Genomic DNA, 17,372 nt, shown 5'->3' with positions numbered 1-17,372 from the left:
ACCCAACATCAGTGTTGCACCGTCCAACAAAACACAAAACAAACAACACCATTTCGTTTGAGGTTTGCGTTTTACTGTTATGTCTAAGGAGTTATCATTTTTCGTTCATCAAAAGAGGGGTAATGCAATAATGTGTATTGTTATTACATGAGTCATTCCATTGTGACTAAAAATTACTTTTTTTTTTCTTAAAGAAAAATCACATTTTAATATCATTTGCATATTATTTGATAATTATTTTATGTTGATGTGTAAGATTATTATTACTAATTATGGAACGACTGATATAATATAATATTAGTATTATTTATGTATTATTTTGTGATCGATGTTAATATTTAAGATTATTATTTTAGTTCTGAAATAATTTTCGATCACTCGTATAATATTATGATGTTAAAATATTATTAAAAGAATGTTAATAAAATCTTTTGATTTGAAGCTGTCGGTTGGCAAAAGCTTGAAATCAAATGATTGTAAATTTGAGGAAAAAAAAAAACTGTGGTTGAAGTATTTTATGAATCTTTATGGATGAAAACTGATTTTTTTTTATAATTTTACAATTTTCAAAATTCAGTTTTAGATTAAAAAATTTACTGGTTTTTTATTCATAGATTTAATTTTGTAATGTAACACTTTTAATTTCCAAACGATTTAGAAAACTTCCTATAAAAAAGTTATTTAAATTGTTTGACAGATTAACAACGATGTTAGACCGAAAAGAAGTGAATATTTTCTTTTAAAAAACGACTAAAGTTATACTTCGAAAATTTTAGATAATTACAAATATAATTTACGGATTTTTTTTATATGGGTTTTAAGTACAAACAATTAAAAAATGTTAACAGCATTCAAAACGTAAGTGAAAGAAAAAAAAAGTTAAAAAGAAAAAGAATAAAATAGTAAAGAAACACTTGTTGTGTAAAGTATTTCAAAAGGCCTGAGTTAAACAAATATTAGTAAAGATTAATACTTGACTTGTGTTAGAACTAATTCATGATATTTTAATTTATAGATTTAAACTATTGATATTTCTTTAATGAGTTCTAACACTCAATACCATAAGAAAATGAAATTAAAATAAATGTAAAAAACCCTTTATACATACATATTATTTACTTCTAAAATTAATATTGCATAAAAATATTACACTTACTCAATGACTCAATAAATATGGAAAGAGTAATTTACTAATTTGGTAAGAAAATGTTACACTTGCTCAATAACTCAATAACGAGGCTTTCTTCAAAACAACGTCCTGACATGATTTGTTGAGCCATCACTTTCTCTAATAAAACTTTAGAAAAAATTATCCCTCATAAAAAAAACTCCATTATCATATTAGTAATCATGATAAGTCAAAATATACATTGTGTTTCAATTGATCAAAGAGTTAAAAACATGTTTTGTAATATATCTACTAGCGAGATCTTTTGTTGACTTCCATATTCTATGTTCTCTAAGTTTTTAGCGAAGTTTTAATAAATTTTTCAAAGTAAAAGTTAAGGCAAAATGTTATACTAAATTGAGAACAAAGTTTAACAACATGATATGATAAAAACATTGATACTAAAATATGTTATACAATATATTTGTCCACAATACAAATTCTTTTGGTAACCTTTTGTTGAATCTTGGGTTAGTTATGTCCACTATCCATTTAAAAGTTAAGTATTCAACAAATAGTAGACATATAGGCGTGATATGGTTATATCAACATATAGCTCGCAAAAATGAAGAAGTGATTTACTAGTACAAAAAAGGACTTAGACATATGTTATTTTCGATTTTTAGGCCTTTTTCACTTGAATAAATTTGGGGAAGAGTAATTGAAAGGATTTGAAGATAATTTTTTTTATTTATTTGAATAGATTTGGAGGTAAGAGAGAGTAGATTTGGAAGTAAAACTTGTGAGATTTAGTGTAGGATTTAATTTATATGACAGATTAAAAAAATTTACTTCCAAATTCACTCCCACTTACCTCCAAATCTATTCAAATAAACAACAAAAAAATTTATCATCAAATCCTCTCAATTAATCTTCCTCAAATCCACTCAAGTGAACAAGGCCTTAACGTTTGACAAAACATCGACATCATAATGGGAGCCGTTGATTGATGTTAGAAGAAAAAAACGTCACTGACGTTAAAAGTTAGCATTTTCATACATTAATTAACGTTAGATGTATTGACATCGAAAATTGTCATTTTCAGACATCATTTGGCATTGAAAATGGTCAATTCTGACATCAAATGAATCAAATGACATCCAAAAATACAATTCAAGACATTTCTCCTTTGTCTTTTTTTAATAAATGACTCATTTTTACAGTTTTACAAAACCTAAAAAGTAGGAAATCAGCTAATATAGTCCAGTTTTGGCGTTTAATTTGTATGAACTAATCAAAATTATAAACTGAAGCTATCACAAGTAAAAACCTAAAAAACCATGAGAGTGTGGCTACACATATTTGTATGCACCATCACTTATAGAATGAAGGAAGAGTAGTCATTATGTCAATCCTTACTATGTATGTTAATAGTGATGTTACAATAATAATAGTGAATGATGTTATAGTGAGTAGCGTATACTGAGTCTGACTATATACTTATGATTTTTAGTTTGGATAGCTATAGTTATTATTTTTTGTTAACTTTTTTTTTACCATTATTTGGAACCCTTATTTTAGGCAAAAAAAAAAAAATCAGGAACCCTTATTTTAGGTCCTTTGAAGTTTAAAAATTATATAAAAAGTCAGTTGATGCAAATCTTTAAACGACCATAACTTTTGCTTTGATTGACAATTTTGACATTATTATATATCGATTTGGGATAAAAAAAAATTCAATGCCATGGCATCCATCATAGTTAGGTGTTCCTTCTAGATTTTCAAAAAAAGACCATTTTCTATTTTCAATCAATTTATTTTGTTTTTTTTTCAAACTTTGCAAAAATATTTCAAATGCTTAGCCTTTGAATTTTGATCTAAAATTTTTTGTGGGGTCTTCTCATGATTTTTTGGTGCTTTGAACAAATTTTCAAGTCATGAAGTTCTTTTGAATATACTCTCACTTTTACCCTAAGTTTGGATGTATATGATATATGAATAACTAACAAGTTCAACAATACTGACAAACTCAACCAATTTATATTCCATAAAAACTGAAAACAAAAACAAAAGTGAAAGTTCATCAAAAACCCAAAAAGAAACTAACTTTCTTGAAGGTGGGTTCGCTGACGGAATAAAGTGTTGTCGCCACTAAGGGAGAAAGGAGAATGCACCTATGCTCCAAAGAATACATGTGCACAAAAGCAACCGGTCAAAACGAAAGAAAAGTCATACCTAAAGTAGTTAATCAAAGTGCATTTGTGTAAAATGAAAGAAAGATTACATGTACTGGTCGCCGAAAGCTTCGTTTGAGAAGGGTTTGAGTAGAGAAGAATTTTTCGCGCAATGATAAAGTGAATAATTTTCACCCTCCCACCGAAACTTTTAATGAATTCACTAATATATAAGGTCTGAAAAATGATAGTTTGACATCTTATAATTTTTTGACGTTTGAAACTAGGGCAGTCGACGTCATACATGTATATATTTTCACCTTCGCGTCAAAAATTTTCATGAAATTTACTCAATATGACATCGAAAATTAAGAATTTTGACGTCTAATGAACATATTATGTCAGAAAAATATAAATTCTGATATTTAAATTAAAATGTTATCAAACATTTTTAATATTAATTTTTATCTATTTATAAAAATGTCACCAAACATTTTTAATATTAATTTTTATGTATTCTAACAAGAGACGTCAAAACTTTTTTTTTACTAGTAATTAGTTGACTGATTTCTAATCATGAGATAAATGCACTAGATTTGGATTTCAAACCAACGTTCAAAGAAAAGTGACCATAAATAATTGATGGTTTGAAGAAAAGTAGCATCTACAATGAAAAAGATTATAAAGATAAACAAAAATATTGATTAGAATTATAGGAGGAACTTATCATATGTTTATATTTTGTCATAAAAAAAAACTGTATATTTGCTTTAGTAATTGATGGTACACTGAGAATCAATCCATATTTTTTATGTTACAAGTTAACATTAGATCCCAAGGAAATCTAGTAATAGAAAAGGGATTAAGTTTGGTTAGAAAAGAGGAAAGCCATAGTTGAAAAAATAAAGAGTTTGGTGAAAAAAAAATTGTTCAAGAAATTCAATGCTAAACTTAGTTTGTTAATGTTGAGATGATTAAAAAAATTATGATGTAAGTGAAGAGTGAAAGAAGTGCCCTAACTTTATGAACCTCAAATGTATGTCTTATGGACTCTTATCCCTTTCCTAAAAAAATACATGTATGTTCTAAATTCATATTTATTATATGAAGGAAAATAAATTAATTTGTAATATTGAAATAACTATTTTTATTATTTGGATAGTGCCACTTTGACTTAAAATATTTGAAAATAACTTATTGATGTGTGGTGATTTTTTTTTTTTTTTGAAAGATGTTAATTGGAATGTGAATACAGTTTTCGGATAAAATGGTAATAAATTTACATAAAAATCATTTGTAAACTTTTTATTTTTCAAATTACACCAATTAATTCAGATTGACAAATTTAATTATAAGTAAGAATCCATCTATAAACTTTAATTTAAACACTTTTACAAACATTTACTTTTATTTTATATCTTAACATTTTTGAACCCTTTTGTTTTCACCCCTCTTAATTTCTCTACCAAACAAAACATGGGAGATCAATATCATAAAATTTGTATTGTGTTTTTAGTTTTTTCTTCTCATCTATAATGGGCATTTATTTATTTATTTAATTAATTTATTTATTAATAACTTACGAAACCAAACTTTACAATATCAAGATCTTTTATTTTATAATTTTCTTACAAGCAGAGTGAGCCAATGAAGGATCACGGCATCATTAATGGTTCTTGCATTGAAAATTTGATTTCTAAGAAATGCAATATGAAAAGGGGAATGTGAGAATTAAGTAATGTCTAATAGTTGGCACTCTTAAAGACTTTAACTTCATTTGAAGATACTTAAGTCAAACAAAAAAAAATTTAAATATTGCTCTAATATTTAATTTCAATTTCTCAAAATAGTACTATTTTTTACCATTATAAAGCAGCATTGCCTGGATTTTAATTTCTGGTTATAATAAAATTGAGGAAGGAATGTGTGTAGCTTTGGAAGAGGAAAAAAAATCACATGACATATCATCTCATAATTTTTAATTATAAATTCTAATTAAAAATAATGATTCTAATTTATATCTAAAATATATTGTAATTTATATAGAGAGAGATTGTTGAAATGTTTAAGAATCAAATTTATACCACAAAGATTGGTTGAAAGTGCGTACAAATTAAAATTATTCCTTCATTTTTTATACTAATTGAATTTATACCTTCTTTTCAAAGTAATTAAATTTATACCTACTTCAAGATTTGGTGACATTAATTACATATTAGGAATTCAGCAAAGGAATGTTTAATAAAACAAACTTGACCAAACCTTGGAATTTGAATGACTTTTTATGTGTTGAAGATTGTGAATGAAGCTTCAAAGAGAAGAAAATATTGTGGGCTAATTGGTGTAGTAGCCATGGCTATGCCTAAGTGCCATTTTTTTTATGTCAAAAAACAGTTTGAATTAGAAGATCAATAAATGTTAGAAATGTTCATCAAGTTGACCATGTTATGTTTTCATAATTATTTAAAAAATAAATAAAAATAAAGCAATGAATCATTCAAATTGGTGTTAGAAATATATTTAATCTTGTGTTTTTCATGCAATTGATGAAAAGCCCCATCCCATATTAATATAAAAAAAAATCTAATTAAAATTGCTATAATTGAATATCTTTTTGATTTGTGTAAATATTGTTGTTTCTTATTATTGTTTTCCTATAGGAATCTTTTTGGTCAATCTCAAAAGTCTATTTTTTTTTCTTAAAAGAATTATGGTTGGATTTTGGTGCAAAACAACTTTTTTTTGGACAATTCCAAATTCCATGAACTATACTAGCATGGGCCTGGAAAGCACAGCCCAAACTTGTTGGGCCTGCTGGGTTTATATTAACATTTTAATAAGATAAGTTTTGAATTGTTAAATATAATTAAAATGAGCGCGTAGAAATTAATTATTAACTAGTTTTACATTCATTTATTTTTTTGTACGTAAAAGGACATAACTTAAATTACATTGAATTGAAGCTATGGTTCATAATGGGTTGGACTTGTCGGTGGTCTTAATATTTTTTTTTTAATTTTTTTTAACAAAGTCTTAATTACATTTTTAATTATTGAAATGTAGAATAAAACTAGTTTAAGCCCTTCAATTCTTTTAAATATCATTTTAACCTCTAAAATTTGAAAAAATAAAATACAATTTTAGTCTCTCAAATTTACTATTTTAAAACTGAACATGCTAGTTCCTCATTAAGAACTAAAAATGTATTTTTAATGTAAATAATGTAATTTAAAAAACTAAAAAAGCCAAAACTGGAGTTAGTTCAAATTTTGGTAACAAAATATAATTAAGTCTTTTATGAAATTTATTCATTGAACAAGGTTTAAGTTTTTAGGTTTGAATTTAGCCAAACTCAAAAATGGGCCAATAAAAGTTGTAGCCCAATGAGATAGCCCACTTGACTCATGTTAAACCAACATTAGGCCCGTCTAATTTTTGATAATGGAAAATAGAGCAAAAATGGAATCACCCAAAAAGATAAAAAGTTTTTCTAAGAAAGAAAAAGGATGGAAAACAAAGAATGGGATATATGAAGAAGAAAAATGAATTTTCTTGCATTTTGTATTATTTGTTAGATCATTTCCATCCACATAGCCTACATCTGCAGCTACATCTCATCTCATTACTGTACAATACAGTCACTGCCTATTTAGTAAGATGTCACCCTTATGTGCAGTCCATTAGGTGCCTGAACTCTAGGAAATTTCATTAGTTTATCCCCTCCCACTTCTTCCCACCTGCAATCATCATTAAATATTCAACATGTCAGAAAAACAGCTTAAGACTGGTTTCAAATTTCAAACCAGACAAATCAATGCTCAATGATGGATAATAATAATTTGTCTAGATGTATGTGAGCCATTTAGAGAATCCAAATCACTCAAAAGCAGTTAGAGTAAACAATACTTTTTTTCAAATTTTTACCAATTCTTTCTGCCCACCAAATGTTTGATTCAATAAAGTAGTATTAAGGAACTTTATACTGTTATATTATTAGACAGTCACAGTTTGCAAGATATTGATACTGTTATTTAGTAACCATCATGATTGATGAATAATGTAAACTGATCTCAGTTTACCATCATGACTTTTGACTGATTCAGAATGTAGAGTTTTTTACACTGAAAGTATATAGATAATAAATTCAAGTGATTAACTTAATCTGTCACCTGTATCTGGTTACAAAGTAGTGTAGGAAAGTGGAAATTTCTGTTATTCCCAACTCTTTTCCTGGACATAGTCTGGTGCCTCCTCCAAATATCAAGAAGTAGTTTTTTGATTCGAGACTCTTGTCCTGCAATTGGCAATTGGAGGATGATGACCAGTATATACTAATTTTGCTTTTTATGTGAAAAACTTGTAGGACAGTAACAGTCACAATATATGGAGTGTGATGACAAGTATCTGATATAGTAGACCAAGAAAAACTTTTGACATAAGAAAAAGTAAAGGAAAAAAGTTGTTTTGTTAGACTAACCAGCCATCTCCATGGGTTGAAAGTGAGAGGATCAGGATATAGAAAAGGGTCATAGTTGATCTCTCTTGTGTACACATATATTCTCCATCCTTTGGGAATCAAATAGCCTGAAAACAACAATGTGGATCAGTGACAATGTAGACTGCAACAAGAAGGTGCTGCTGTCATTTATGGTGAATAGTGAAATACTTGTGTGCTGGTGCAAAACTCGTCAAGGACACCCTATCCTTTCATTCATTCCTACTTTTCTAATCCTTTACTTTTGCTAACGCATTTAATTTAGTGCTAAAAGGCAGAAAAAAGTTGGGAGGAAAGGTACCTCCTTATCTGGAAAACTTGTTTTATAGTGGAATTGTCTTTGTGTGGTTGTTGAATTGATGGCCAAATTGCCAGGTGTTTGTATATGTATTATTACTTATCTCGGATGAATTTCTCTTGGAAGTTACAATTTTACATATTTTATATTGATACTGAATCATTGATGCTGTAGAAGTGACCAAAAAAAGAAGCTCTTAAAGTCAAAAAACAGCTTCTTGAGCCCAAAACACAGCAAAAAGCTATAGCACCTAATGAAACCCACCGTTTAGTTCCATGTCTTGAGTGGTTTTCCTTAGGACCCCATTAACTATTGTGGCCAATCTAGAGGTCTCAAAAATCACCTGCAAAATGTACAAAAGCTTGATCAAATCTTCTTGGCAATCATTTAAAAAGCAACTACTTTTTTTTTTCCTCTGACGTGTGGTTCAAAACACTATCAGACAGTAACTGTGGTTACTTGGAAAAACAACCACATAATGTGACAGAAATGGCACACAGTTCTTACCGCACGAGTAAAACTCATTGACTTGAGGTCATTCCAGTCAATTGGCTCATCATGCTTTTTCCTCTCTCTTATGGCCAAATGCTCTTTCTGCAACAAATATTTCACACACAACATAGTCAGCACAGAAACATAAGAAACTAAAGTGTGTCTATTTTTACACCCAAAATTTTCTTACACCATATAACATAACTTCACTACTTTTCATTTCCTCTTTTTGTTACAAATAGAAAAAAGTTTATTTTTTTTATGATATGATTGTGAAATGGCGTCAATAAATTTTTTCCTTTATGAAACCTGAGGACTAACAGTGTTTTTCACTTACTCTGAGTTCTTCAAGAGCTTTGGGATGGTCATGGAGGTACTTCACTGCCATCATTGATGTAGTTGAAACAGTTTCATAACCAGAATATATCACCGTTATCACCAGATCAATGATTTCTTCATCACTTAGTTTGTATCTGTTTTCCTCTCTTGCCATCAAGCAACCAAGCATATCATGGAAGGTTTCATTGGATGCTCTTCTTTCCTCTAGTAGTTTACTCAGAACATTGACCATAGTCTTCCTTGCCTGCAAGAAGAATTGAATCAAACAAAGCCTTGTTGTGATGAAGAGAAAACTAAGATGTGAAACAAATCATGCAAACTAAGATGGGAAAAGATGAATGATGAGACCTGGAATCCACGGTGGTAATTTGTCCCAGGAAGGTTAATAGGGAGAGAAATGGTTCCAAGAACAAGCTTAAAGAACTCTGTCATGAATGAGTCAGACAACGAGACAGATTCTCTGCCAGCAATCTGCTTCAGAGATGAGAGGAAGGCCATCTGTATCAAATGTTTGAGAATTAGGAAGAAAGTTGTGTAAGTTATGTTTTGTTTTTCTTTCCCTTTAGTTGATGAATTTGATTGATGAATTAGCAACACAAACCTCCTTGGTTTTCTCTTGAATGTTGATGACTTTGTTATCCCAGTTGCTAAGGTGGGCTCTGATGAACTCATCAATTTTTGGCAAAAGCTGATCTCTGATCGAGGTGGGGCTAATGATGGAAAGCAGTGCTCCTCTCATGTACTTGTGGGTGGAGCCATGAACAGCTGCAATGTTACATTTGCCTAAGATATCTAACATGGATTGAGGGTATCCAGGAACAAGACCTTTTGCCTCATTCATTAGGATGTATCTATTAAGCTCTGGATCCATGGACACAATGGTAGGACAACCAAGTATGTGGGATTTGAAAAAACTGCCATACCTGCCATTTTGACAAAAGGTAAAATAAAAGTTAACAATCATTACTAATGAGGTAAAAGTACATGCATGAACAGTGCTTACCTCACACCCGGTTTAACTAATTTAAGAAACCACCATTAAGTAAGAAAAAAAAAAAAAAAGATTTGTCAAATGGGCAGCATCCTGATGATGTGTGCAAGCCATAAATTATTCTTTAGGGACACCAAAAGTACCATTAAACCAAACTCTGTTAGCTTAGCTCATTCCCCTTGATCTTCCATTTCCAATTCCCTTCTTTCTCCACCCCCAAACACAACTTTTCATTGGTTTTATGCTCAATAACTCTTGAATCAATGTGCTAGGCCTAGTACCTACCCAACAAGTTAAACACAGAAAGAGTTTAACTTTGAAACATGGAACTTTGAAACAACATGAAACTAACAACAGAAGCAGCAAAGGCTGTAAAAAAAAGTGTTGCAAACCACTTATGCAAGTGGACATGATGAAGACTCCTTGCACACATACTCACAACTATAAATATGAGGAAAACCATGTAATGATGCAGTTAGTTACTGTAGTTGTTTGTTACCTTGCTCTCTGGTTTTTCATGAAGTTTGGACCCTGCTTGAGAAACTCTGTTGTCTCCCCAAAAACTGGCCAACCCATTGTGCCAGGAGGCAAACCTTTTTTCCTGTACCTTACTTCATTCCACCTCAAGAGAGCAGAGCAAAAACAGAGCACCAGCACCACACCCACAATTGCCATGAACACAGCCATTGCTGAACCAAAAAGAGACTTCAAAAAAAAGCTACAACCTTTTTCTGTTGTAGTCACCACAAGGGTGCACATAAACACACATATATATAGGCCCTTCACCTTGTGTGCTTCCATTTCATACAAGAATAAGAATTAACCATAAAGACAAAAAAAAAAAAAAAAAACTTCACTCTATAAGGTTGTAGCATCTCTTATTCCAACAATAACCATAACACATAAATCTGAAAAAATAAGTAACATATGCACTTTTTTGACTAAACTATCATGTAATGTTATTATAAACTGTCATATGCACTAATAACATGGTTAACTTTCCGAATAATCATTAAAAAAAAAGACAACTTTTATTGACAGTATAAATTTTTTACAGAGGATAAATAAATGCCTTAACATCAAATATGAATTAAGAAATTACAAAAAAAAAAAAAAGNGGGGATGGCTTTTATGAGGATTTTAGGGAGGTGAGCAACTTAAATACAACAGACATATGCAGTCTTCAATGATTTATAGATAAAATATTTACAACCCATTTAGCCATTCGAGATTTTAAGCTGGAAATGTTTGTTTGTGAGGTTTATAATTGATTATAGTTAATTGAGTAGATACTGTGACTGTTTCAGTGTTTGGTATTAAGTGTAGAGTTTATCGAGGAAACAGAGAACTTTAAGAAAGGTATGTAATTTAAATTCAAATATGTGAAGAATGATTGAGAAATAATCTGATCTGAGGTTTCTTAAGCATTTGATTTAAAAAGAGTATTTGCAGAAGTTAATGTATGAGGAAGAAAGAGTTAAAAATAAGGGAATAGAAAAGAAATTGTGCAGTTTATCTTGAAGGTAGAAAGGGGAAAAAGTGGAAATAGTTTATAGAAAAGGCACATGCATAGCACCCCATTGGACCTAAAGGAAAAGGTGGTCATAGCCAGCCCCAGTTCTTCACATGTCTGTCAATAAGATCTGGTCATGGAAATACACAATCCCACTACAAGACAGTCTCCTTGTGTTACCATGTGAATATGTGAGGAGAGAAGGGCAAAGGGTTTTTTGCTTCTCTTCAAACACTACCTGCAACTTTCAACCTAAAACCTCACTCTTTCTTTCATTTTCAACCTTACTTTCTGTTGTTATTACCACAAATGTGTAAGTTCTTCTAAGATCAACTATAAACTCTCATGTTATCAATGTTTTTTTTTTTTTTCTTTTTAAAAGAAAGATTAGATTAACTATAAACTCATAAGAAGAATTTATATCACTTTTCTCTCAAAATCTTTGACTTATTAAATTTATAGATTTTTTTTTGCAAGTGTTTGGTCTTTTCAGATATTTTTATATAAATTAGGGTTAAATATGTTTTTAATCCCTATACTTTTAGACGATTTTAATTTTAGTCCATTTTCAAACTATGGTACAATTTAGTCCTTCAACTTTAGAAAACTCTGGTTTTAGTCTTTTTTATCAATTTTTTTTAACTTTATTTGTTGTTTCAAGCACGTTTCTTAGTTAATATTGAAGCAAAAACGTGTTAAACAGTGTAAACAATCCAAATGCTATAATGAAACGTGTTTGAAACAACAAATAAAGTTAAAAAAATTGGTAAAAAGGACTAAAACCAGAGTTTTCTAAAGTTGAAGGACTAAATTATACCACAGTTTGAAAATGGACTAAAACCAAAATCGCTCAAAAATATAGAGACTAAAAACATATTTAACCCTATAAATTATTACAGAGCTCTTTTATTTCATAGTTTAATTTGGTAAAATTATTTTATTAAAAAAAACATGGGTGTTATACAAAACCTTTTACTACTAAATTTATGTTTAGTTAAGTCATGATATATATGAGGAGGTAATTTCTTTAATTCTTTAAGTGTGTTTTACTATATATTCTAGTTGTGTTGGCATATTCTAGTTAAAGTCACTTTTTACTTTCTTCATATAAATTAAAAGGTTTTAATTTTTTAAATAGAGTAATTGTCTGCAAAATTATGAAGTTTAATTTACATGTTTAGGCTATATTTTATGTAAAAAAATAATATGGTTGTCACATTAAAATATAAATTTATAAAATACTATTGCCTAAACTTTACAACAATAAAAGATAAAAAAAAATTTATTATTATATTTTATATATACGGTCACTCATTTATGATAATAGTCCAGTTCCATACCTTTATTTATTAGCTTTTGTCCTCTAATATTTATTAGAGAACTAGCTACCTCTTTTAGTGAAATTTACTTAATCATATTCTCTGCATGGATAAGACTCTACCTTAAATCTATGCTTAAATGTTTATAGTGTTAATTATGAACACTTATAGTTTTTAAATAATAATGTTTTGCTAAACTAACTTAAAAATTAAATATAGTCAAATATCAAGAAAGAAAACTAAAAATATTTCATTAATTATATTTATTATCTCATTTTTTTAACTTATATTATAATCATTAAAAACTTTCCCTACATCATAACTTATTCTTTATTCGTGATATTCATCTTAATTAAAAATAATTTCATGCATATAACATTTCATTCACCACCTTAACAAAATATTAAAAGAAATATTAAATAAACTTATTGTTTTCTTAAAAAAAAAAGAATTTATAAAGCTTTTAGATATTATTATATACTTTTACACTGTAAAAAAATTACATAAAAAACATGAGAACGAAACTAAATCCATATGATAAAACTAAAACAAACAAAAAATTATAAAATCCTATATAAATATGAACATGAAAAGTTGAAACTATAAAAATTAATTAGACTTGTGATAAAAAAAATCAAGATTTACATTATATTTTAAAAGATCAATATTAAAAACTAATTAAATATTAAAATTTAACTCTTAATTTTAATTCCTTAGTGAGCTAAACTCATTATATTTATATTATCTCACCTTAATAAACTCAGAAACAAAATAAAAACCATCTCTATAAAAGAGCTATGAGAATTTTTCAGAGCTAAGTGAAAATTACTTTATATTATAATATGAGAATTCTTGTCACTGGAATACCTTTTTTCTCATATTATACCTAACTTTAAAAATTTGACATCCTAAGTCAAAATATATCTATTTTAGTTCAATTTCATTTTCCAATACCACACATTTTTCCACAAGAACTTATCAAGACACAAATAGATAATAATATGTTTTCTTTTATAAATAATCTTATAACTTTAAATAATAAAATATTTATATTTTTCATTTATACCAAATTTCCCTTATTATGCTTATTAAAAAGCATTTCCTTACACCTAATAACTGATTAGTATAAACACAAAATATTACCTTTTTCTATTTTTTTTAAGATGGAGTTCTGTTACCAAATTGGCTTGCTTTTATTTTGATTTTTTTGGATTATATAAAATTGTTAAAATCAGATAAACAAGGAGAAAATAACTATTGAATTGTGAGAATTGAAGTTTTGGAGTTTTATGAGATAATAAGATAAAGGACAGTGGAAAGTATGTTTCTTAGAAATTTTATATTAATAAGGTACGTCTTCATTTAACACGACTGGATAGTTCAGTTTTGCAGCACAAAAAGATAAGTTTTAATCACATCACTCCAATTAATACAATTCATTCTTTGGATTTTTCCTAAAGAGTAAAACTTTACAACACAGTGCACTATGAATTTACATCATTTATCATCTTTGTATTACAATTTCAGAAAATCCTGTTACATTCATGTCAAAAGATCATTTCAAAACCAAACCAGCTTTTTCTGTTTGTCCCCAGTCTTTTTGATTAAATAGTTCCAGAAAGAAAAAAAAAAATAATAAAGAGGAAAAGTAGTATCTTTTTTATTCATTTATTAAGAAATATTTTATTGGACATAAATATCTAATATTATTTAAAAGTTCAAAATAAGGATAATTTAATATAGTTTCTTTTAAATTTTTTAAACAATCAAGATAAAATGGTAAATTTTAAATAAATTTGACTAAAATAGAATCTAATTTATGATTCTCATATAATAAAAAAAATGTAAGTTTTAATTTTAATTTAATTTTATAAAATCAACTTACAAATTTGTATTTACTTCAAATAAAATATGAGACTTTTAACCAGATGTGTTAATTATTTGAAGAAAAAAATATCCTTTTTAAGTTTAATAGAAGATGTAAAAAGTTACAAAAACCAAAATAAATATATTTAGAATTATATTTTCATGTTAATTGACCAGAAGATTTATGTAAGTTACCCATTATACTATATTCTTAATAGTTTCTGAAATTAATCTGGACAAACTCTTATTGTTTTCAACTATTCAAAATTAACTTTATTAAAAGCAAAGTTAACCAACTTAATTCAAAGAATCAAACATCCCAAAAGAAAAACTTTTATAAAAAGGTGTATTTTTGCTTATAATCCATGAAAGTTTACATTGAAAGCAAGATTATTTGTTGAAACAAACGTACAAATTTCTCTTTCGGACAGTCCTTTATTATTAATAATATCCTAAAAATTAGAAACACTACTCTAAAATATAAAGCCAATTAAGGATATTCATATATCTGTAGTGTGCATGAACGTACAATTGGACACTAACCTTACAAAAGGATGGTGGCCAATCACAGTCATCCGATTTAGATGGGATGAAAGCCCTTCCCCTGCCATACTGTTATCATCAAAACTGTCATTTTCATGTTAGCATAATCATTTTTGTAATTAATCTATTAAAAATATAATTAAAAAATAATTTTAAATTTAATTCAATATAATAAAATCAAAATAAAATATATATATCTTCCATTAGAACTTATTAGAAATAACTTGTGTGAATGGATGTTCACTGTTGAGCATAGTTCAATCACAATCAAGTAAACATGATTCAGCAGAATCCATGACTGTAGAAGTAGAAAAACTTGATTATAAAAGTTTAAAAATTTTGTGATGATATGTAAGTATATGTTTGTTTGATTGTTAGGTGGAGATTATTGAGAGATGAAGATCAGTATGAAGAGAGTTGCAGTGCTCCACAGAAATGAGTTATGAAAGGCCACATCCGTACAGTTTTCTGGGTTGGTGTGAGTGTGTGTGATGATCATAAGTCTCATCAGCATGTTTTATGATTTTAATGAGACATGAGATTTGAGTGTGACTGATTTCTGTATGTTATCTTCTCTTCCTTCATTTTGTTTTTTGACTTTGCTTCAAGGGAGAGGACTTGTCATCAAGTGCCACAAAAGGTAGATCGGATGGTGACAAAGAACAAAAGTCTGGATCCACAGCCAGATCCTTCTATAGAGATTTCACATCATATAACAAAATGCAGCCCTTCTTTTCAACTACACTTACCATTTTATAATGCACTAATTACCATCACTCTTCAAATTTTCTTTTCTACTCAACTCATCTATAAATCACAATATTGGTTTATTAGTTTAAACACCAAATCAATTAGATAAAATTAATTTAAAATATATAATTAGATTTAAATCTTATTTTACAAATCCGTTTTATAAATTTTCTTTAGTTTTAAAGTCTATTTTTTAACATAATATTAAATTCTAGTTAAAATCTATTCTAGTAATATTTTTTATTTGTTGAACATATTAAAGTCAATTTAAAATATATAAATATACGTAAATCTTACTTTACAAAATAAATTTGTAGAAATGTGTTAACAAATTAGAAATCAACTTTTTTTTTTTAATTTGAAAGTTTAAAATTCATTTGTAATATTAAAAATAATAAAAATAAAGTTTAGTTTTAACTTCTTCTACTAATAAAATATTAATAAATAATATTCATGAATAAAAAAACTAATAATCTCACTTCATTATATAATTAAAATTAAAGATGATTTAAATATATTTTTCTTTTTAATTGTTGAAGTGTCTTGAATAAATACACAAAAAAGTTTTACACTTTAAACAAATCATACTTATATAATTTTAAAAGGTTGAAACACATATGCTCTTTTAAGAGAATAAGAATTGAAAATTTGAGGTATAATATGTGCATGTATGTGAAAGAACAAAAGGATGAACAAAAATTGAAGAAGATTGATGGTGCATAGGATGTGGAATGTTAAAAATTATTACTTTTAATAATGAGACAATCAACTTAGAATGAATATGGAAGCTTGTTTTTCTTTTTGTAAGATTACTGACATCATTTATGAAATATAATTTCATTTAAAAGTGGTACAAAAAACTATTATACCGGACAAATTCTTCCCTTAATAACCTAAACATAATTGGTAAACTAAAAAGACTTTTTGGTTCTAAAACTGTAGGAGTGTGCAGACATCACATTGATATCCAATTAATTGGAAATGGGTCAGGACCACTCTACAGAATAATTTTTCAAATAAATTTGTGAGTCATCAGCTAGATAAATTTGAAACTCCTAATTAATTTGTTAGAAAGTCTTCTACATATTTATGATTAGTAATATTCTAAATATTTTTACTAATCCTAATGATAATCTTCCTATAATAATACTGACTTACTAAGTTAAACAAATTGGTTAAATCATTATATCTATATTATATATATATATATATATTTTTTTTGGGGGATTATATATGAATTAAAGACGCATTGATTGTCATCTATTTACGATTGGAAGGTTTTTTCAGAGCAATGAACAGTTTTTCAGAGGACAAAATTCTTACTTTGAAAGTTAGCTTTTTTATTCTTTCCAAATCTGAAATGAACATTGCAATAAACTGATGGATTTAGGGATCTCATAGCAAACTTGAGGACAGGGGGTGAAGAGACAAATGGCATAACAGGGACCATTTTCTGGATCACATTAATTAAAGATCAAATAATT

General features: G+C 27.9%; 1 protein-coding gene across 1 annotated transcript; it reads right to left on the bottom strand.

Annotated features, from left to right (window-relative positions):
• Window positions 1-6,810: 6,810 nt before the first annotated feature.
• Window positions 6,811-10,678, bottom strand: LOC106779292 (cytochrome P450 85A1). Its single transcript, XM_014667372.2, has 9 exons — window positions 10,397-10,678; window positions 9,508-9,829; window positions 9,255-9,404; window positions 8,905-9,150; window positions 8,583-8,669; window positions 8,340-8,418; window positions 7,760-7,866; window positions 7,452-7,576; window positions 6,811-7,019 (listed from the first exon to the last, which is right to left on the bottom strand). Exons 1-9 carry the CDS (start codon window positions 10,654-10,656, stop codon window positions 6,932-6,934), a joined length of 1,464 nt encoding a protein of 487 aa, XP_014522858.2. The 5' UTR covers window positions 10,657-10,678; the 3' UTR covers window positions 6,811-6,931.
• Window positions 10,679-17,372: the final 6,694 nt, after the last annotated feature.

This window comes from Vigna radiata, unplaced genomic scaffold (assembly GCF_000741045.1).
Source record: "Vigna radiata var. radiata cultivar VC1973A unplaced genomic scaffold, Vradiata_ver6 scaffold_190, whole genome shotgun sequence".
NCBI classification, from domain to species: Eukaryota; Viridiplantae; Streptophyta; class Magnoliopsida; order Fabales; family Fabaceae; genus Vigna; species Vigna radiata.
The sequence above is the reverse complement of the archived record's forward strand: the minus strand, read 5'-3'. Positions and strand labels throughout refer to the sequence as shown.

Excerpts from the sequence above, each read along its gene's own strand:
- LOC106779292 (XM_014667372.2), bottom strand. The coding sequence starts at position 10,656 with ATGTGCACCCTTGTGGTGACTACAACAGAAAAAGGTTGTAGCTTTTTT. Across the intron at positions 8,419-8,582 it reads CAATGAGTTTTACTCGTGCG|GTGATTTTTGAGACCTCTAG; the intron begins GTAAGAACTGTG and ends TACATTTTGCAG. Across the intron at positions 7,020-7,451 it reads TACTTTGTAACCAGATACAG|GTGGGAAGAAGTGGGAGGGG; the intron begins GTGACAGATTAA and ends TGATGATTGCAG.